At 35.8% G+C, this 22,592-nt stretch overlaps 1 protein-coding gene across 1 annotated transcript in view; it reads left to right on the forward strand.

Annotated features, from left to right (window-relative positions):
- The window catches only part of SEMA3E (semaphorin 3E), a 302,659-nt gene that overhangs the window by 167,010 nt on the left and 113,057 nt on the right, over window positions 1–22,592 (forward strand). The window contains exon 2 of the mRNA XM_006155761.2: window positions 11,447–11,607. Coding sequence (XP_006155823.1) covers window positions 11,447–11,607 — 161 coding nt within the window. The remainder of the gene's footprint in view (window positions 1–11,446; window positions 11,608–22,592) is intronic.

Consider the following 22,592-nt stretch of genomic DNA (forward strand, 5'->3'; position numbering starts at 1 on the left):
GGCATGATGGTTAAGGCACTAAACTCCCTTCTGGCTGACCATGGTTTGAGTTCCGGACCTTGCAGATTACTTTCTCACTCCTCCCGTCCCCATTTCTATCTTTCTTTGGTCAAGTTAAAATAATGGTAATAATGGAACCAGCAGTTGGCATAATGGTTAATGTCGCTGGACTCCCATGTAGTCCACTGGGTCCAGGACTCAAACCGTGGTCAACTATATGGGAGTCTGGCAACATAACCATTACGCCATCTGCTGATCCCAAAAACATTTTTTAAAAAGATGTTTGGATTCTGATCAAAACTACAGCATGCAGACTATTATAATAATGAGAACACTTTGTAGATATGTTTCATCCCTCTGCTCCAAGGTAAGTTTTAATATTAAATAAGGTGGGACAAGCAGTTAGTGTAATGACTATGTCGCTGGACTCCCATGTAGTCCACTGTGGTTTAAATCCCAGACCCACCAGGGACTTAAACTCACTTAAACTCACGCTGGGCACGTGTGCATGCCCAAGATCCCCAGAGGAGAATTGAGGAGAAGGATTGCGGTGTGGCCATCCCCACTGGGGGGGTGATTTCTCACTTTCTGTCTCTCTCCGTCTTTCTGTTGAGCATTCGTGCCCTATAACCAAAACCTCTCCACAAAAAAAATATTAATAAGCCTAATATTGTAGAAATATATTACAGTATTTCACATAGCTCCTTAGCTTTCTTAACTCTTGCTTTGACTGAATGTCTAAAACATCCTAATGTAAAACATTTATTTCTTAAAATTCAAGAATTCTCACAGACAAGCATCCAGAAACCAACACATAGTTAAATGAGACATAAGGTTTAAGGGTTGATTTTGAGTGTTATATTTTCCTCATAAGAAAGAATCTTGCTCCTCTGTGGGCAAGGCTACACTTTTTTAATTTCTGCATAACTGTCAGCTAAGTGGTTGTGCCTAGGAGTTTACTGATGTTCAAATTCAACCTATGGAAGACTGAGAATGTTCTTTATACACTTCTGATTCTTAACATTGTGTGTGTACATGTGTGTGTGTGCGTGCACACATGAGTGCTTGAGAGCATGTGGACTCACTGGAGAAGGACAGAGACAGTGAGAGAGAAAGTGAGAAATCACACACCAGGGAGGGTGGTCATGCCTCAGTCCTTAATCACACACCAGGGAGGGTGGTCATGCCTCAATCCTTCTCACACATGCACGCCTGGTGTGATTTTCAAGCCACCTGATCCAGGACTCAAGCGGTGGTCAGTCATGTAGGAGTCCAACGATGTAACTGCTATGTCATCTGCTGGCCCCAATTTATGTTATTTTTACAAAAACATTTTAATCCTTGTCATTCCTCTGAAAATCCAGATATGATGTCCAAAGCAGCAGGTGTTCTATATATTAAATTTGTCACCAAATTGAATTATAATCTGTCCTCCCAATACTAAAAAGCTTAAATTAAAAAAGAATACATTTATCTTATTTTGTAAAATTTGATACCTACCTGTCTTCCATTAACACCTTCAACATTCTCTCTCCACAGTTCACCTTGTTTTGCTATCATCATTTCCCTCGCTGTTTTTTTTGTTTGTTTTTGTTTTTTATGAAAAATGTTCTTCCAACCACCATTCTCTTGCCTCCTTCTGGCCATTATGCATATCAAAATCTGTTGGTAAACTTGCTGTTATAGACTTTGAAGGCTTTCTCCTTACATTTAGTGTAACGTGCTCTACTTTTCAAGTCCCAGAGGAAGTCTGAATGAATGACTCCCTGCAATCCGAGTAAAGGGTACCCCCAGAACACTGGCTCAGTTTAGCAAGCTCTTCATATAGAACTTGCTCCTTTAGCCTTTGATGAAATGATATAATCATAATTAAACATTGATGGAAATCAGAAATAAATTTTTAAATCACTGGGTTTTAAGATGTAGCTCCTTATAGTTTATCATTTTGTTTAGTTAAACAAACACAATAATCACAACACACACACACACACACAATGCATGAATAGACAATGATTCTTTGTGAACTTGTCCCACAATGATCTCTCATTCAGAAAAAGGACAAGAAACCTGTAAATCAGAACATTAACAATTTACTTAGGAACACAAGGAACCTTGAAATTCTGAATTACATTATGTTGTTTTATTTAACTGAAAAAGAAAAGGCTATTTTATGTCTAAGCTGTTACTATGTATTTGAACTCTTAGTTTTCATTGGAAATAGTTTATGATTGAAAAGCTGGGGAAAAGGCCAGCATGTGGCATGGTGGTTAAGGCACTGGACTCTCATGTGGTTGACTGCAGTTCAAGTCCTGGACCTGGCAGCTTGCTTTCTCATTCTCCTCTTTCTAGCCAAATTGAATAATAATAATAAATAAAGTTAAATAAATAAGTATTTGTAAAAAGAAGAGTAAAGAAAAACTGGAAGCAGTACAATGCTTTTACTATGTACCCTTAACTTGAAAAGATAGAACCTGAAAGCTCAAAAAAAATTTATGAAAGGCTAGCTGTTGTCCATTGTTAAAAAGAGCAATTAGCAAATCATTGAGTTATCCCATTTACACTTTTTAAATAGCTTATCACTTATTCTTTGTTCCTTGTGTCCCCATCCTCTGATCCACCCCTGGTCTTAACCAGCCTGAATCATGATCATACATATAAGCAAGACGTGTCAAGGAAGTCCCAGGACGTACACCCATGAACTGGCCTTTCCCATGTGGTCTAGTTGTTTTACCTTTATGAATCAGTTTCAACATTATTACACTCCATTAGTGATCATCACTCAGATCTGGCAAAATCATCAAAGCATGTTGTAAGAAACCTTTTCCTTTTTAACTATTGAGATGTTCAAGAAATTTTTTTTTTCTTTTTCTTTTTTTGTGAAATTTTTGCTATAGGGTGTGTGCGCTTGGCAGAAAGACAGAGAAAGACAAAAAGCGAGAAATCACCCCCCAGGGGAATGGCCACGTTGTAATCCCTTCTCCTCCATTCTCTCTGGATATTGGGCACACACGCACACGTGCCCGGCATGAGTTTAAGCCACCAGGTCTGGGACTCAAATCGTGGTAGACTACATAGAAGTCCAGGACCTATCCGTTACGCCATCTGCTGGTCCTGAGATGTTCAAGAAAATTTCTAATGACTCAATTTATATTTCATCTTCATCCTAACACTTATCATGTCTGCAATCTTATATTTTTTTTGAATGAACGCACATGAAATAATTAGTTCAGAAAAATGACAAGATTTGTTAAACTCCTGGTTCTCAGGAAGTCCGTAGCTGACAGGTGACAGCAGAAAAAGACGTGCGCAATGGAGAAGGAAACACCTTTCCTCTGGAAATCTATTTTTGTTTGAGAGCTGAAAACTGCTTACTCTCCCCTCCTCCATCTCACACGTGGAAGTGTGGAATTTAAATATATTTTGACAAAGTGTAGAGAACTGCCTCTGAAATATACTGATGTCAGAGTTTTTAAACTATTTCCTTTGCAGGTTAAAAAGAAAGGCCATGAGAGGAAATGACTAAATCCTCCGTGTGTATCTTCATTGACAGCTGATAATTAGCATTGCAGCTTAGCAATAATAATTAGTTCCCTCTTTAGAAAATTTCCGGATGAACTCTGAGTTGGTACATTTCAGTTTCATCTTGTTTCTTTGTCCACTCCCTCCCCCAAGTAATTCGTGTTATTTTTAGAGTAGGAAGAACTCAAGATGAGCGCCCTCCTTTTAACAGAGTCAGCACTGTCCATTATCTCCGCTGTTTTCTGGAGATTACCTGCGATTAGCGTTTCTTTTGTCCCTCTCTTCCTGTATATTTTGTTTCTTTCATCTAGGAAGCTTGAAGCAGTGCAAAGGGATAAACATGTTAGCCACTGCTAACGTGGATTATGATTTGCAGTTAAGATCATTCATGTCATCAAGTACTGGTTCTAAAAAACAGATAAAAAGAATTCTTAAGAAGTCAGGAAAATGTCTTGCTTGGCTTTATTTTGTCTATAGGATACCACAAAAATACTTTCAAGACATTGTGAAAGTGTGTTAAAAAATTAGGTGAAAACATTTCAATTTTCTCAAAAGTTAAGATGTCTAAAACTAAAAAATCTCACAAATTGAATCAGAGCATCATAAAAAATTCTGTAGTAATGTCAAACCATTTCTAAAATACAAACTAAAGGTAATTAAAATCGGTATCAGCCTGAATTTTCCTATTGATCTCGTAGCTATTTAATACATTCAAATTATATTCATCACATTGTTAAATATTGGACAAACCTTGTGTTCTACCTTATTGTTCATGTAAGGATCTGTAAAAATGCATTAAATTTCTGCTATGTTATAATCTCTTAATAGACCACACTTTTCTCATTGCTTTTTTAGGGAGTTTTATATATAACAGTCTATAGAGTTACTATTAATGATTAGCAAGTTTTTAAATTTTATTTTCTATTATTATTCTTATTTTTTTAACATTCGATTGCTATACATCATTTGACTTGTAAAGAGAATTTACTCAACATGAAATACAGCTCAGACCAGTCCAGCTGAGAATACTATACATGTTTTCATCATCAGATAATACACCATTTCTGTGTCCCACAAATATCTTGCCTCTCTATTTTTTCTCCATGATTTCCTTCCATATACTCTTCCTCTCTCCCACCCTCTTTCCACACTGTCTCCAGTGTCCATGACTATTTTCACTGCTTTTATGTCCTCCAATCTTTCAATCTCTACCATAGACTGTGGACAGTCGGTATTTAAGTGGGGACATATAATATCTCTCTTTCATAGACTGGCTAATATGTAGTAAGCTTTTAACAAGTCAATATTTTTGCTCTTTGACCCTGGGCCCAAAACTTCTGATGACTAAGCTGTTAGCATTTACAATGATATTTGACACCCCATCTCACATGCAGTTTGTTTGTTTGTTTATTTCTTTCATAATAGTGAGAAACAGAAAGAGAGAGGAAGAGAAAGGAAAGCACTTTCAACAGGGTCTTACACTACTGTCTCACCCAACTCCTGAACCTTGCCATCCACTCCAAATCAGAATAGTGCCCACTGTATACAGGTCCACCAAGGAACTGAACTAGCAATCTTCCAAATGGATTCAGCATTACCTGAGCAGTACTAGTGTACTGCTAAGCTGGGCTCAATGCGTTTTTAATAGCAATGCTCCCTGGTCAACTTCTCACATTCACATTTTGGAAACAACACTGGCCAAATAACCTTAACTACGCAAATAACCTAACCATGAATCTTTAAAAACTTCTGGTTTTACATGTAGAATATAGAGGTGGTAGCAATTCCAAAGAAGTAACATTATAATTAAAAGAGATGATAAATGTCTAGCCCTTTGGTAGTATGTGATACATTAACTAATAAATGTTAATTAACCATTACTATCATCTTGATAGTCACAGTGGGACTCTCCATTGCATAAAACAAGGAGGTATTTTCCACCCCTTCTCCTTTTATTTATAAAATATAATTTTGTTTTTAATAAAGTAGTACATTTCACTGGAGAAAATTTACATGATATAAAATGTTATATTGGCCACTAGAAGAGTCCTAACAGCAATACCCTGAATATCATTTCCACTGATATTTATAACTTTAAAAAATAATGTTTAAATTGATATTTTTTATTTGGCTAATGATGTTGAATTCCTTTTAGACAAATTAATTTGTGTGTGTGTGTGTGTGTGTGTGTGTGTGTGTGTGTGTGTGTTTAATTACTACCTAGAGAAAGAGAAAGCAATCCGCAATAGGACATAATCATTCTGCCATCCTCTTTCCTCCATTTCTCCATCCTGTCAGGATTTTGAGCCAGCACACATATTCACCGAGCATGTTTTTCAAGCGACCAGACTGGAATTCAAACCATGCTTAACCATGTGGAACCTGCTATAGGGTTAAAGTGCTCACCAAAGACAGACAGAGAAAGAGAGAGAGAAAGAGAGAAAGAAAGTACCCTACAGGGACAGCCATGCCATAGTCCCTTGTCCTCTACTCTTCTCTTGAGATTTTGGGCATGCAAATACATGCACCTGACATCTTTTAAGTCTCTATGTCAGGAACTTGAACTGTGCAGTCAATTATATGGGATTCAGCTGCCCCAACCACCACACCACCAAATGGCCCAAAAGTTGGTCTACATTAAGGGATGTGATTTTAAGCAACAGTATAGAACTTGATATCCTATTTCTTATAAATGTTGAGTGTGTACCATAGCAATTTTCAATATTCCCATCAAGATGACCTTAGAAAAACAAATTTTTAATCCCTAATTCTAGATAAGAATCCTAAGCATTGATAAAGGTTTTGTTTTGTTTTGTTTGTTTTTGCTGGTAGTATAGTGACTTTCATAGTGACTAGATTTTAGGAAGCCTGATGTCAATTGAGGATTTGATGTAATAATCTATCAGATATTAGAATCTGACACAGTTGAATTTATGCAAGCTTTCTCATTGTATCCTATTTGTCTCTTACTTTGCTTCCCTAGAAATATTAATACATTGACTTATTCAAATGAAAATATTTGTATAAATAATCTCATTTCCCTTTTGGAAGAGGTAGCTTAAAATTCAAATAAATAAAAGTAGAATAATGGAGAAAATATTGAATAAATAATAATAAATAAATAATATATGTGCACATAAAATGTTTCTTTCATAGAGTGACTCTGTGTCCATTATACAAGATATATGTCTAAAGCACAAACATCTATCTATTATGGATACTTTCAACTTTTCCTGACTTAAAGTCAAGACAACTAGAAAATTATATCCAGTTATCCAGGATAGTTTAGTTCTTAGAGAAAATTAATGATCATAGTCAGGATTTATACTTACAGAAACAAGTGAAACTAAAAACAAACTATTGCACCAAAATGTTTTCTTTAGTGCAATGATTACACTGACATATGTTTGTTAGTGCAAATGTTTTCATTAGAGAAAGAATATGTCTACTGACAAGTCTGAACATCTTAGGAATTCAGTCATTGGCCCTGATCTGCTGTGTGACACTGGAAAGATCCGGGAAGAGAGTGGTAGAAGCATTCAATCTACTTAACCACTCTCAAAATGCAAAAATGTTTCAAGAAAACTAGGGTCTGTTTGTTGGGGGTGTTCTAACAATATTAAAAAGACTATAAATTATCCTACGACATATCTTCATAGATTAAATGGAATTTCTTCTCACCTAAGACGTGTAATAATATTCAGTTTTATGTATCTAGACATATCTTGGCAGAAGTTCTCTGAGGCAGTAAGAATTGAATCAGGCTAAATAATCTCCGAACAGCTCTATAAGAAAATAAAAGTTCTGTGACCCTATAACTGTTTAAATATATTAAATGATGTAAATGAATTTTTTTGATGGTTTCTTGTTAGCCAAGTTGAAGTAAGGGACATGTAATATTTAGACTTGCTTACTAACCAGTCTTTTCTTTTAATGTTTCCAAGAATAAAGGCTCAAGATTATATTTTAAAGAACATATAACATCTATTTGTTGAATTTGTCTGCTTTTTTTTTTTACATTGATTTACTTCTATATTTTAAATACAATTCAGAGTTGAACATTTTAAAGAGAGAAGAGCAAGGAATCCAATCTAAAGAAGTTAAGAAGTTGTGCAAGGCTAAGTAGACAATTAGTGTCAAAGCCAAGACTAGAATGTAAGCCTTCAGATTATCAGTCTACGGAACTTTCAGTTATGACATACACATCTGTTGTATTATAATACTTTTTTGTTATTGTTGTTGTTGTTTTTGATATATGGCACATGTGTTCACCAGAGAGAGATAGAAAGAGACAGAGATAGTGAGAAATCACCCCCCAGGAGGAATGATATGCACGTGTACACATGTCCAGCATGATTTTCAAACTGCTGGGTCTCAGACAAAAATCTCAGAGTCTGCCATTCGGGATTCAGTCACTTTAACCTTCAAGCCACCTGCTATCCCTAATACTCATTTCTTTATAGATAATGTATGTCTATAAGTTAGTCATATGTTTCTTCATCAGTAAACTAAAACATGGTAATTTAAACTACTACTTTGTGGTTTATCATTTTGGAAAAAAGTGATAAAGAACATTTAAAAAAAACTTACGAAATCTCCATTTGTTGAATGCACACTTTAGTCTTTTTCCTTTGTGTTCCCCAAACTATGTTTCCACAGAAACGTAAGTACATTTTTGTGACCTCATCTGATAACCTTAGAGAAGGAAGATGGGTAGAAAGAGATCTAACATATTAGAATAAAATAAGATTGGTGATTTAATATTTTTCTTTTTTATTATTTTTTAGAGAGATTTTTGCTATAGGGCATGTGTGTTCACCAGAGAGACAGAGAGAGAGACAGACAGAAAGTGAGAAATTATCTGCTAGAAGGTGTAGCCACACCAAATCTCTTCTGCTCCATTCTCCTCTTGGGATTCTGGGCACACATGCACACACACCCAGCATGAGTTTGAAATCACCAGATCTGGGACTCAACCACAATCGGCCATGTGGCAGTCCAGCATTGTAAGCATGACGCCATCTGCTGCTCCTAGTAATTTTCTTTATTTTTAACAAGTAAGAACTATAATCTTTAGACTACTAGAATTAGAATAAATTTAGTAAAAACTGTCAAGTCATAAAAAGAAATGGGAATGGCTATTTTGTCATGTGTATACGGAGGTAATAACGTACTAATGACCGCAATGGGAAGGAAGTAAGGTCATCTCTAGATGGAATTCACTCATGGAGCACATCCTTCACTGATTAGGCTGCGACTCATTCCAGCTCAGACTTTTAAAATATTAGTACAGATGCCTCCACAGTGGCAAGACTTGACTGTAGGTCCTTTCATTTTTGAACTCTAAAGGGAATTCCTTATATTTTCTAACAAACTTAATCTCTTAAACTCTACATCTTTTGTGTTTTGGTAATTCTATAGTTTTGAAACTTATTAATTCTAGCTAATATTTAGTCTTTCTTTGATAAGTTGAATAGTTTAGATAATGATTTCGCTGTGTATAAAAATTAGAAAATATTAGAAATCTCTCAAAAAAGCTGAAGAAACTTTTCTGAATAAGAGTTCACTTAGGAACCCTGGTATAAAATCATAAATGCTTATGTATAAAGACAAAGTATAGTGACAGCAGACAACTTCAGTCTGTATTTTTGTCATGATATTAAATTCCATAAATGTACTTCTCTTGTTGTTCATAAGTGCCCACTGAAGAAAACAGTATGATTGTTGACACAATTATTAAATGGGAAAATATATCTTTCAGGATTCAAGAATCTTTAATCTCCCAAGTCCTCTTCTTTGTCTATCCAAATAAAATGTAATACTTCTTCCATTATTCCCTAAAACCTATATTCAGACTTTTTCTTTCAGGTGAATAGTCAAATGGATCAATATCTCAAGCTTTGTCCTTATAAGAGATATTTTGATTTTAGTACTATTGCTTATTTTAAACTGAAAACAACCTTACTCCACAAAATTTGGGGCATGATTAATATCAGCATAGAGATGTACTCAAGAAATACACTACTTTTTTCTCCTTTTTATTCCTTGTTTTATTTTTCTTTTCTTTTCCTTTTTTTTTTTGATTTATCAACTTTTTGTATAAGAGAGGGAGACAAAGAGAGACAACCATCACCAGTAAGCACCCACCTTCCCCATCCTTCCCAGCATGTGTGCACACTGAATGTACAGTTCAACCTGAGAACCAAACCCTGAACTTCCATATGGCCTCCTGCATACTGTTGCTGCTGTACCATGGCAGATGGACTGGAATACAATCTTTTTTTTTTCCACAAAATATTGTTTTATTTTATAATTTCTTACTTACATTTAAGTATTGTACATCTTTATGGCATATAGTGTGATTTTTCTTATTTTTTTATTTTGAGGGAGAGATTTTTGCTATAAGGCACAGTTGCTCACCAGAGAGGCAGAAAGACAAAGCAAAAAGCGGGAAATCACCCCCACCCACAGTGGGAATGACCATGCCATAATTCCTCCTCCATCTCCTCTTGGGATCTTGCGCATGCATGTACATATACCTGATGTGACTTTTCAGCCTCTAGGTCTAGGCCACGAACAGTGGTCAACAACGTGGGAGACCTGCAACGTAAGTATTATACATCTGCTGGTCCCACAATATGTTTTTAAAAGCACGCATGCATTCTTAATAGTGGGGAAGAGATACGTCATCTCTGCTTTTTCAGAGGGAGAAGAAATAAGAGTAGGCAAATGCTATAAATTTCGCAGACTTCACATTAGAATATTACTTGGATTTTGGTGTCACAATCAACAAAATGTCACATTCTCTGTCAGACATATTAGGAACTGGTCTTTGGAAAAGAAGGTTATCTTCTAACCTATAAATATTTCCTACACATTCAGGAATTCTTCTGTATGCTGGGTCTAGTCTTGGGGAGATATTCTGTCTCATCACCAAAAGCTCTCACATTCCATTTTATCAACCGTAGCTATTGAACAGGTATATGCAGTAAAATACCTTTAATCAACCAATAAACAAATGCATACACAAGTCGAGTTTACCAGATTCTGACTTCTTAAAATGAAATGCATATGTGTAACTGAAATATTTAGTGAGTAACTTCTGAGGTAAATATGAACTGTAGCCAAAATCACAGTGGTAGAAAATAGATTTCGATTGGCTTTATCGGTGATAACCACTTATTATTATTATTTTTTTCAGAGAGATTTTTGCTATAGGGCATGTGCACTCACGAGAGACAGTTTGAAAAAGTAAGAAACCACCACTCAGGGGGATGGCCTCATTGCAATCCCTTCTCCATTGTCCCCTCGGGATTTTGGGTACGCATACACATGCACCTGACATGAGTTTCAAGCCTCCAGGCCCAGAACTCAAACCATGGTCAACCATGTGAGTCCAGTTCCTTAACCACATGCCACCTGCATCATCCCCACTGTCTGAATGTTTCCATATTGACATCTCTATTAATATAAATATTTAATGTTAATATTTTAGCTCCAGTATTTTCAACTGTCCAGTAAAGCATTAACATCACTGGTAGTTTACAGACTTGGACAATTTGATTTGATTTTGACATTCCAAGTCAATTTCAATTAGAAACATTATTTGGGGTTGTATTCATTCTGATGTGGATGATTTTTTTGTATCAATAAATATAATATTTATCTTGCATATAAAACTGAGTTGAAATTTACAGATTCACAAAATTTAAAAAAATGAATTTGAGCACATGATAGATTTTTGCCAGTTGTACTATATATTTCTAATCTTTTTGAACAATATAACTTACAGGCCATATATTTATGATAAAATAAATGTTAATGACTCAGTTCCAATAGGGATGAAAAGAGATCCATGAGAAAAACGTTAAAAAGGTATTTGCATTTTCTCATGTGTTTAGTATGCATATATCTGTTTGCTTTTCAGAACTCTTGGATCTAAACAGAACATCAATATTTCATAGCCCTTTCGGATTTCTTGACCTCCATACAATGCTGCTGGATGAATATCAAGAGCGACTCTTTGTGGGAGGCAGGGACCTCGTGTATTCCCTCAGCTTGGAACAAATCAGTGACGGCTATAGAGAGGTATAGAAACATCAAACTATATTTCAGGAGGGTAAAAAGTTGGGGTGGGGTGTTGCAAGGATGTTACTTGCATTTCTTCAACCATGTTGACCTCTTGACAATTTTGAGAGATTATTTTATTGAAATACAATATGCATTAAAAATGAAATCCTTTTGAGAAAAGTTTATAAATCATTTTGTATAAACATTTCTAGCACACTACTGATATCTGAATTTCCAGGTACTCCTGCCTGTTACTTCTGACATTCTTCTGACCTGATGACCCTTGCCACCACACCCACTATCCTAAGAACTGGGTTTGGAACAGTTTCTCTAGGCTTTATTACTCCCAAATCCAAGCTTGAAGAAATATGGAAAAGTGACCTAATTGTAACCTCACCGAGGCTCTGTTAGTAATATCACTAATTCAGGTGGATGCTTTGTTAGCATGATCTATTATCATGTATCATTAAAATAAGCAAGTGCCCATTACTCTTGGACAAGGTTAGCTCTGGCGCGGAGGAAAATGTTATGGTACTTGTAGTATATAGTGGTACAGAGTTAAATTGAACCAAATATTTTTAGACTCGTATGAATCTTACACAAACATACAGAGATTTTTAGAATTCAATGATTTTTTTATATGCATTTGTGTGTTTTATAATATACCCTCTGCCATTTATTTTTGTCAAAATGTGTCATGTTTATATTTCATAAGGTCATTTAAAAAATTATGATGAAAAGCAGTGTATCTCATGGTTCCTTCCAGTCCTCTATCCCTAGAGGGAATTATTTTAAACATTTTGCTATTTCATCTGGCTCTTATTTCTATAGTTCTAATAACATTTGTGTACTGTTCTTTCTTGTATCGTTCATTTTAGACATCTTTAACTATAGAGAGGATGAATTAGTCTACTTGCAGTACAACACTTTAGATGTCTGCATACCATGCTTTGCCAACAACCCTCCAGTTACTCCCCCTATCTTCCCAATATGGTTATGCCACAAGTTTTAGTTAAATAATAATTGTATGTTTCTATTATTAGATAATAGGAGAATAATAATGGAGCCATATAGTATACATTTATCATATATTTCTTTTTTCTTTCTCTTTTTCCTTTCTTTCTCTCTCTCTTTCTTTCTGTAATTTACTTGTTTCTTCTGAGACTAAAAATTATTGCATTTTGGGCCAGGTGGTGGCATGGTGGTTAAGGTGACTGTATCCTACATGATCATCTGCATGGTTAGAGTCCCAGACCTGGTGGCTTGAAAAACACACCAGACACATGTGCATGCACACCCAGAATCCCAGGAGGAGAAAAGATTGTGGTACGACCATCCCCCTGGGGGGGGTGGTGGGAGGTGATTTCTCACTTTCCCTCTCCCTCTTCTGTCTGTCACTCTGGCAAGTATGCATGTCCTAAAGCAAAACTAAAAACAAACAAAAATTATTACAGTTTTCCTTTTACTTAGATTTTTATAATAGTTTCCTTAGTCGTTCACCAACATCTCTAGCAGAATTTTTACATTCCTCTTAACACAGTAAATCTCAGTTTACATTAGTTCAACTTTTTGTTTTATTCTGTTTCTTCATGAAAGCCATCCTCCATGGTTCTTTTGGCTTTACCATCATGCGGAGTCTTCCTTCAGTCCCACAATGTATACCTCCTCAGATTCTTAGATCCCCTATCTTTCTCAGTTTACTCTGATATTTTGCTGCAGTATATTTTCCTGTTGAAGAAAGATCTAAAGTTGAATTTCAAACTGATGTTACGTTTGATACTTATACTATTTAGGCTTCACAAATAGTTGATAGATGAAAATAAAATTCTGTGCTAAAAATCATTTGCTTCAAAATTTTGAGGATTTTTGCTCCCTTATTTTAAAATGTCCAGTTTAGCTTCAAAAAGTCTGATGGAATTCTAACTTCAAAGTTGTGCAACCTGTTTCCTGCTACCATACCCCTGAACCCACGCATTTGTAATCCCCTTTCTAATCTCTATGTTTTAAAATTTTCTCATATTTCTCTTAGTGTCAATCTTTTTTCATGCATCGCAATAGGACACAATGGACCTTTCTCTTGAGGATCCTGTGACTTTCAGCTCTGGAAAATGCTCATTATATTTCTCTGATGTTTTTTTCTTCCCTGCACTCACCTCTTGATTTTCTTTCTGGAATTCCTGTAAGTCAGATTTGTTTTCTTGTCTTATCTCGCCTCTCTACTTGTTAAACATACTTTTACCTGTTTCTTCTAACTTCATTCACAGCATCCATCTTCTCGCTCTTGAGGTTTATGATTTCTGAGAATTTCTGAGGTTCTTTATTATGAATCAGCTTGCTTATTAGCTTTTCTCAACTTCCAGATATTTGCATTCTGTCTTTCCTATTGTGCAAAGTCATTCAACACTTGTTGCTACATTTCTACTTCTAAAGTGTTGCTGACATTTCATTTATCCTATTTGAATTATGCCTTTTTAAACCTTTACTATTATTGTAGTGGTTGTAGGATTGAATGGTTGTAGGATGGAATAGAAGCAAATATTGTATTTCACCCTATTTTGTCTTTCTTTCTCATATCTCTAATTTCATTTTCTCTATAGTTCTCATTTTACTTTAAACATATGCGTAGAGTGCCCTCTTTTTTGCTCTCTTTCTCTGTACACACATACATAAACCCACTCTTTCTGGTCAAATTTATGTGTTTTTTTTTTTTTTTTCACTTCTGCGTTTGTGTTTTTCCCACTTCACTCTTAAGTGATTCTCCTTTTTTTTTTTTCCTCTATACTTTATTTACATACTCTAATTATCTGCAAAGGAATCTCTAAGCTAGGTGTCCTAGCAAGGTGGCCATAGACCAATGACCATATTAATTCAAACTTATAAATTTCAAAATTACAAGAGCTCCTCCCATGTAGGAGCAGGTGCCAGGAAGTAGTCCTGAGGCTTCTTGAACTTCATTAGCTCTAAAGTAACTTCATCCCACCTGCATTTCTTATTTTGTACTTGTCCTGCTTGTTTTTCTGGAATGAGTAGCAATAACACTTTTGACAGTACCTCTGTATTTGTTTTTAGTCTGCTTCGTACATATGTGCTGGAATGAGTGGGCTCATGAAGAGAGTTGATTCTATGGTGCTCTCCAGACTCTGAAAACATAGCATGTACGCGTTGGGGCCTTGCTCTTCTCCTGCCTTGTCTGAACCTTGCTCTCTCTATTATTTGTTAGCTATCATATTTTTAAATCTTTCCTGCCTTACTTTCTCTATGCCTGAGTTTCTCAGCCTCGGGACTACTGACAGTTTGAATAATCCCTAGTTGGAGGTGGGATTGTCTGGTGCATTGTAAGATGCTTTAGCTGCAGGCCTGGCTTCTACCCACTACATGCCAGTAGCACCTGCCCCATAGCAAGGCAATAAGAAGTTTCTAGACATTGCCAGATATTCCCAGAGGGACAAAATAACCCTAAGTCAAACCATCGAGGCTAGCCTATCTATCTTAGCAAGGTCCAGACCCTCCTGTTATAGACACACACAAACACCCTTAGCCCTATCGCTACTTATCAACATCACATTCCTCCTTGCTTTCAGATCAAGCACCTTGAAAGAGTAGCCAAACTTCATTTTATTTACTTTCTCACTTTCTGTTTATAACTTTTAATATCTTTTAAAATGTAATATATGACATATTAAAAAATATAAATATGTTAGAATGTATACTAAATAAAATAAAAGCCTGTGAACAGACCACTCAACTCAAGAATGAGAATACTACCTATCCCAGCGCAGGGGCAACTACCTGCATCCTCTCCCTGTTTCCTTCCACATGCTGCCCAGAAGCAGTTACTACCTTGGATGTTATGTTACATCATCCCTTGTTTAAATTTGTAAAATTATTTGATCATCGGACTAGCTCTGTGGTCCAGTTGTTAAGGCAGTTGGTTCTCACATGACTGAGCTTGCCGTTAGAGTCACATCCCTGGGGGCTTTAAAAACACACTGGGCATGTATGTAGGCATGCCCCAAATCCCACAGGGTGGAGAGATGGAGCAGAAGGCACTGCAGTGTTACCATACCCAATCATAGGGTGCTTTCTTCCTCTCCCTTTCTCTGTCAACATTCTTTCTCTCTGGTGAGTACCACATCTCCTGTCTAAGTTTTAAAACATTATTTTTATCATATGTGAATAGTTTTATACAATATCTTACTATGTCTTGCTATTTTTGAACTATGTGAAAGTAAGATATGATATATTTCAGTCTTCTACAATCACTTTATGTTTTGTTTTGTTTTGTTTTTCTTAGATTCAATCATGTTACTTGTACCTATGCTTTATTTGCTATAGAGGAAGAATGGTAAATTGGGAGCACAACTTAGATTTCACAGTTCAGATCCTGGTTATACATGTATAACCTTGGGTGTTTCTGAACATCTTTGTACCTCTTTTTTTTTTTTTTCATTTTTAAAGAGAAATGTTAGTCTTGTCTGAGTTTAAAAACTGAGTTAATTTATGTAAAGCAAGAATATTGTTTAGCGTATAGTGAACACTAGGTATAGTTCTTATTATTCACCTTGAGTTCTGTGCAGTATGTTCCATTATATGAATATTGCACAATTTAGCTATCCATTCTGTGACAAAGGACATTTGGGAAGTTTCCAGTATTTTGCTTATTGATGTTATTATGAACATACTGGTAAACATCATCATATGCAAGAAAGCTTCCAGAGCATATATTCAGAAGTAAAAGGGCTGGGACCAGCAGTTAGTGTAGTGGCTATGTCGCTAGACTCCCATATAGTCGACCGCGGTTCAAGTCCCAGACCTGGTGGCTTAAACTCACACCGTGCATGTGTGCGTGCATGCCCAAGATCCTGAGAGGAGAATGGAGGAGAAGGGTTGGCGGTGTGGCCATCCCCTCTGGGGGTGATTTCTCGCTTTCTATCTCTCTGTCTCTGTCTGTCTGGCAAGCGCACGTGCCCTATAGCAAAAACCTCTCCAAATAAATAAATAAAATAAAAAATAAATTAAAAAAAAGAAATAAAATGGCTACTTATAGGATATGTCAGTGTTACTTGTACAAAACAAGACAATAAGCTTTCAAGTGTGGCTGTACAAAGTTCCATCCTCTTCAACAATATGAGTTCCCAGTGATTCACATACTCCCCCTCAGTCTACTGTTTCTGCATGTTTTTTTTTTTCCTTCCTTGTTACATTAGAGGTATTCTTTCTCTTTTTATGAAATGTCGCTCCTTTTGCTTGGTCTACTTGATCCACCTATTCCGCAACATTCTTTTGATTCATTTGTTTATCTCTGCACCAATATCTCAGTACCTTAGCAACTATAATAATATTTTTGTTACTTTAAATTTTATTTAATTATAATTTTATAATCCTATTATTAAAGAATATGCCAGGTAGACAGTAGACAATACAATGAAAAATAAAACAATAACATACTGTAATTCCAGATATGATAAGGACTATGAAGAAAAATATAGTAGTTTAGAAAGATGACAGAGTAAAAAGGTAGGTAAGGAGAGGGTGGCCAGGAAAAGATATCCTAGAGAAGTAGTACTTGAGAAGATACCCAATAAAATGCTCACCAGCTATATTTCAAGGATCAATAACCAGCTGTGGCTAGTTCCTTCATAAGAGACTGCAAATCTAAAGAAGTTACATCACCATTTTTGGCTAAGGTTGATTTGAATGACCAGATGACTGATACAGTGAGAATAGAAATCCATTGATGATGAATCATCTTCATGAGGAGACAGATAGTAATCGGGGTGAAAAACTTCTCAGTGAATAAGGGAGTGGCAAAGGATGATGGTGGATGATAACAAGGAGGAGGGTAGCAGGTGGTGTGGTATTGTTTTAATCATATGAGCTCCAAACTAACTAGAGTTTTATTTTTATTATTTTGCTTTCATTTCGCTCGGATAGCTGAGTTTGAAGAGATGGAAAATTAGCCAGCAACAGACAAGAAGGATCAATGACAATATCTTCTTCACATGTGGGTTCAGAGTAAAAAAGCCACCAACACTGGAGAAGACTGGTAGAGATATAGTACTCTCAAGGGACAATCTGGTTTTAATCAGAGCAAGGAGGTAAAGGAACACAGGGACAAGAAGTTGAAGTTACAGGGGATTTTACTAATAACGTTCCAGAGGATTTATGAGAAGGGTTTGAGACATTCAGAACGGTGGGGTCAGACTGAGGGCTGTGCAGAGCCATATGTGGTGTGAGTCCAAGTATTGATCGCTGACCTTCTGAAGGCAAAAGGTCAAAACGTCCCATGGTGGTTATAGTCAACAGGGCTATGTCATGATTAATTAGCACTGGCGATATCTTCAAGGAAGATAAATAACCTTACATTTTAATTTCATTTAGAAAATTGAAGCCATCAAACATGTTGATCCTAACTCTCCCATCACCAACTGTGGCAGTGTGGCTTTTTCCACCTCCTTTCTTGTTACATTAGAGATACAACTTCTTGAATGAAATGCTGCTCCTTCTAAATAAGCTTTGAATCTTACCCTGTTGACTTTTCTCAAGGACTAGACATTTTCTGTCTTTTTCGTATTATTGTTTCTTCTTTCTCTCCCTACAAAATTAACAACAAATATGGTATAGATTTTGTATAGGATTTCTTAACTTCTTTGTGTGTCATGGATCTACTGGGCAAACTGACAAAGACTATGGATTTTTAAATGCATAAAGTAAAATACATAATTATGTAATAAAATATTCAAATAAGGCTATCAAAATAGAAAATATAGTGCAATATAGTTATATTAAAATAAAAATTTGTCACATGGTAACATGTTGCTTTTTGTATTAACATATTAAATAATAAGGCCTAGAAACCGGTCCTTAGGTATCATAATTTCAAATTGAATGTATTTTAATAATATTTTTAGATGACTGCAACAACCTTAAAGTAGCATTAAAACACCTTTTATTGGGAACCAGCAGTTGGCATAATGGCTATGTCGCTGGACTCCCACGTAGTCGACCGCGGTTCGTGTCCTATACCTGGTGGCTTAAAAATCACGCTGGGTCCCTCAGAGGCTTCTTTATGTAGAAATCTTCTGTTTTGTTAGTTTTGTCCATAGAGTTCTAACTTGGAATTGGGGAAAATGGCAGAACAACAGATTAGAAAGACTACAACTCTTCTGAACATCTCTGTTTAATAGAAGGCCCCAAAGTCTTATTTTGTGTACTGTAAATGTGACATTTCATACTCTCAAAATTGGTTACAGGCTACACGCTGTCAATATTAAGAGACCCCTTAAAATTGAATGTGAGATTGATCTTTAATTTCTTCCTTTCATTTCGCTAATGCTTCAGATACAATGCTAAATAAAACCCCGACTTTCTTAATGGAAAAAAAAAAAAAAAATCACGCCGGGTGCGTGTGCGTGCGTGCCCAAGATCCTGAGAGGAGAATGAAGGAGAAGGGATTGCGTGGCGTGACCATCCCCCCTGGGGGGTGATTTCTCGTTTTCTGTCTCTATGTCTCTCTCTGTCTGGCGAGGGCATGTGCCCTATAGCGAAAATCTCTCCCCCCCAAAAAAAATACCTTTTATTTTTCTTCACAGTGAGGCCATAGATACTGCTAGTATTACTGTAGTTTATGTCCTAGTTTTATATGATATATTTGACAAATAAAATGGCAAATTTTAGTTGGAAGTTAGCACAAATTATGCCCATAAACAGATGAATGGATAGAAAAACTGTGGCACATATACTCTATGGAATACAATTCAGCTGTAAAAAACAACAAAACCCCAGCTTTTGACAGAAAGTGGAAGAATATGGAAGATTTACTGTGGAGTGAAGCAAGCCTGGCTATGAAGGGGAGACACTGTATGTCCCCACTTAATATATACCGAGTGTCTGCACTCTATGACTGAAACTGATTAACTAAAGGATATAGAAACACAGTAAATGGATATAAATACCAGATATAGAGTGTGTGGAAGAGTAGGGCCTGAGGAAGAACATTTAGAAGAAAAATAGAGGCAAAGCATTAATGAGACAAAGAAATGTGGTATTATCTGTTGAAGATATTTTTTAATTTTATCAACTGGACTAGGGAGAAATGTTCACCTGTTGAAATATTCACTTTGTAAGCTAAATAATGTGCTTGAATGTATAAAAGAAAATAAAATTTAAAAAGTTAAAAAAATAAAATAAATAAATAAAACAAATTATGCATTTCTCCTGCTAATTTCTAAGTTATAGTCTCTGAATTCTTTTTTGGGATTCCAGTTAACTCCTGCCTCATAATTTCTACTTCATAAGGCATTCTAAAATTTTTTAGTAAAAATAAATATAAATTTCTCACTTTAACAAAGAAAAATCTAATCTTGTCTACCTTTTTAGCCTAATCCTCTCTGCTTGCCCACATTAACATATTGTCAATCAGACTTCTATTGGTCCTTTCATGCTTCCTCATCCTTGCATACTCCTTTAACCCTGGATTAACCTACAAACATACCTCACTTTTGAAAAGCCATTTTCTTTCTTCTCTAGCCTAGATTTGGAGGAGGTTCTTTTTGTCCTTTTATTATTTTCTATTTTTTTTAAATGTTTTTGCCAAAAAGTGTGTGTGCTTACTGGAGAGACAGAGAGACAATGAGAGGGAAAGTGAGCTATCACTCCCCAAGGGGGATGGGCTTGCCACAATCCATTCTCCTCTTAGGGATTTTAGGCATGCAAGCACATGTGCCTGGTGTGTGTGTCAGCCACCAGGTCAGAGACTCCAGCTGTGGTCAGCTATGTGGAAGACCAACACTTTAACTACCATGCTACCTGCTGGCTCCTCCTCTTGCCTTCTTTATCCCTCATTTTGAGTTTATTGCCTTGGCCTGATCTTAATTTCCATATTGTATTAAAACTAGCTATTTATTTGTAAGTTTACTTTGTAAGATGACTCCATGAGAGTGGATACTATGTTAAGTTTATCTTTGAAGATTTAGGCACTAAAAGAATGTAGGCACTGAAAGATAGAGGGTATGTCTATTGCCAATACTATTGTCCAATAAATTGGTTCTCTTCCCTGGCTGCCCTCATGGAAATCCCATTATACTTATTGTCCAACCCACTTGCCAACTAATTATTCTCTAATTTCCTTTAGATTAATTTTGTTTTCCTCTTGCCTAGCCCTTCTCTCTCCCAAATACTTCTATGCCACTTACCTACCTACTCCCAGCATCACCAGAAAGAATCTTGTTTTACAGGGGAGCAGGTCCAGTGGAGCAGGAATTTTAACCTTGGCTGCACATATGTAAATGCTAGAGGATCTTGTAAACAATATCTATACCTTAGTCCTACCCAGAGACTGAAGAGAACACTAAGTAATGATACTTTTAAACATCCTCTCAGGCCATTCCAGGATTGTGAAATGTTGGAGTATTATGTATCCATGCAAGTCCTGGAAAGTACTGGGCCTATATATGGTACTAAATAAATAACTGTTTTCCATTTAATAACTATAATTTATTTGGATATATACACACACAGGAATGGTTTCCCCATGTAATTCAAAAATAGATAAGAACCCATTATTTAATAGACTTAATTGTATTATATTAGTATGCTTAGTTATTGGCTTTGCTTTATAAATTAAGTAGTTCATTGTATTGCCCTGACTATGTAAAAATACTCCCTCACAGTGAAGGTATGCTCTGTTTTAACTATGGGGCATTTGCAAAAGGTCTTTACCTTTCACTAAAACAGGAAAGTCAAGCCTGATGTCAAATCACACGCTCTTCATTGTAAAAGTTCCCACTTTATAGTTCCACTTGATTTATCTAAGAATGTGCCAAAGAGAGTAGTTTTTGCTTATAACTCTCTCTAAAAGTCTCTCAAATTCCCAGCTAATGTAAGAATTCTAAGTTTAGAAATCTTATTTTACCAGATAACACTGTAAGAAATTTAAAAAAAAAAATTTCTTTCTTTTTTCTATTGCTAAGCCCTTTAGTGCAAATTGAGTTTTGAATGAACTAGAAGAAACCATTATCTAGTTGAAAAAATTAAAATATCTTGAGTCTTTCTGATTATAATGTGACATTATCAAGACATTAATGTGAATAGAAGACTTGGAAAGGAAGAGGCAAAACTTCCTAGAGGACATTTTACTCTCTCCATCTCTCTCTCTCTTTTATTTTGTAGAGGTTTTTTGCTATAGGGCATGCCCGCTCACCAGAAAGAGACAGAGAAACAGAAAGCGAGAAATCACCCCCGATGGGGGCATAGCCATGCCGCAATCCCTTCTCTTCCATTCTCCTCTCAGGATCTTGGGCATGCATGCACACACGCCCAACATGAATATAAGCTACCAGATCCAGGACTCGAACCACAGTCAACTACATGGGAGTCCAGCAACATAGCCATTGTGCCAACTGCTGGTCCCCCTAGAGGACATTTTTTCACTTGATTGCCTATACATTCGACCTGTAACTACGTCTGCATCTTTAAAAAAATATATTGGCTTATGATAATGTTCCAAAGTCTCTAAGTAGGGATGAGGTTCTAACCTCAAGAATTCAGGGCAATTCATATATAAATTGCCTTTTGTTTTTATTCGACTAAAACAATACTCATTAAATTTCCTTTCACTTACTACACAGTTTTTAAAACTATACTTCTGATTTAAGAAAAAAAATCTAATCTGATAATTTGAAAAAAAATATGAGTTTCTTCTCCCATCCTCTACCCCAGATCTGTTTTAAACTCTTATAAGATTAAGATGTGACTGAAAAAAAAAGATAACCAACAGTTTATTGTGTTCTCATTGGATTCCTGGTTAGCAGCTTTATACTCTGTAGAATAAAATTTTGTTTTCACATGATACAAGATTGTTTGAACTTCATTTAATTAAATTTAACTCTATAAAGGTTAAATAGATTTATGCAAACTTAAGTAAATTTCTAGAGTTAAAAATAATTTACAAGAAAGTCCAAATATGTTAGATACATCAAAAATAGGCTTAGAGAAAGCCAAAA

This window comes from Tupaia chinensis, unplaced genomic scaffold, assembly GCF_000334495.1.
Source record: "Tupaia chinensis unplaced genomic scaffold, TupChi_1.0 Scaffold000466_1, whole genome shotgun sequence".
NCBI lineage: Eukaryota > Metazoa > Chordata > Mammalia > Scandentia > Tupaiidae > Tupaia > Tupaia belangeri.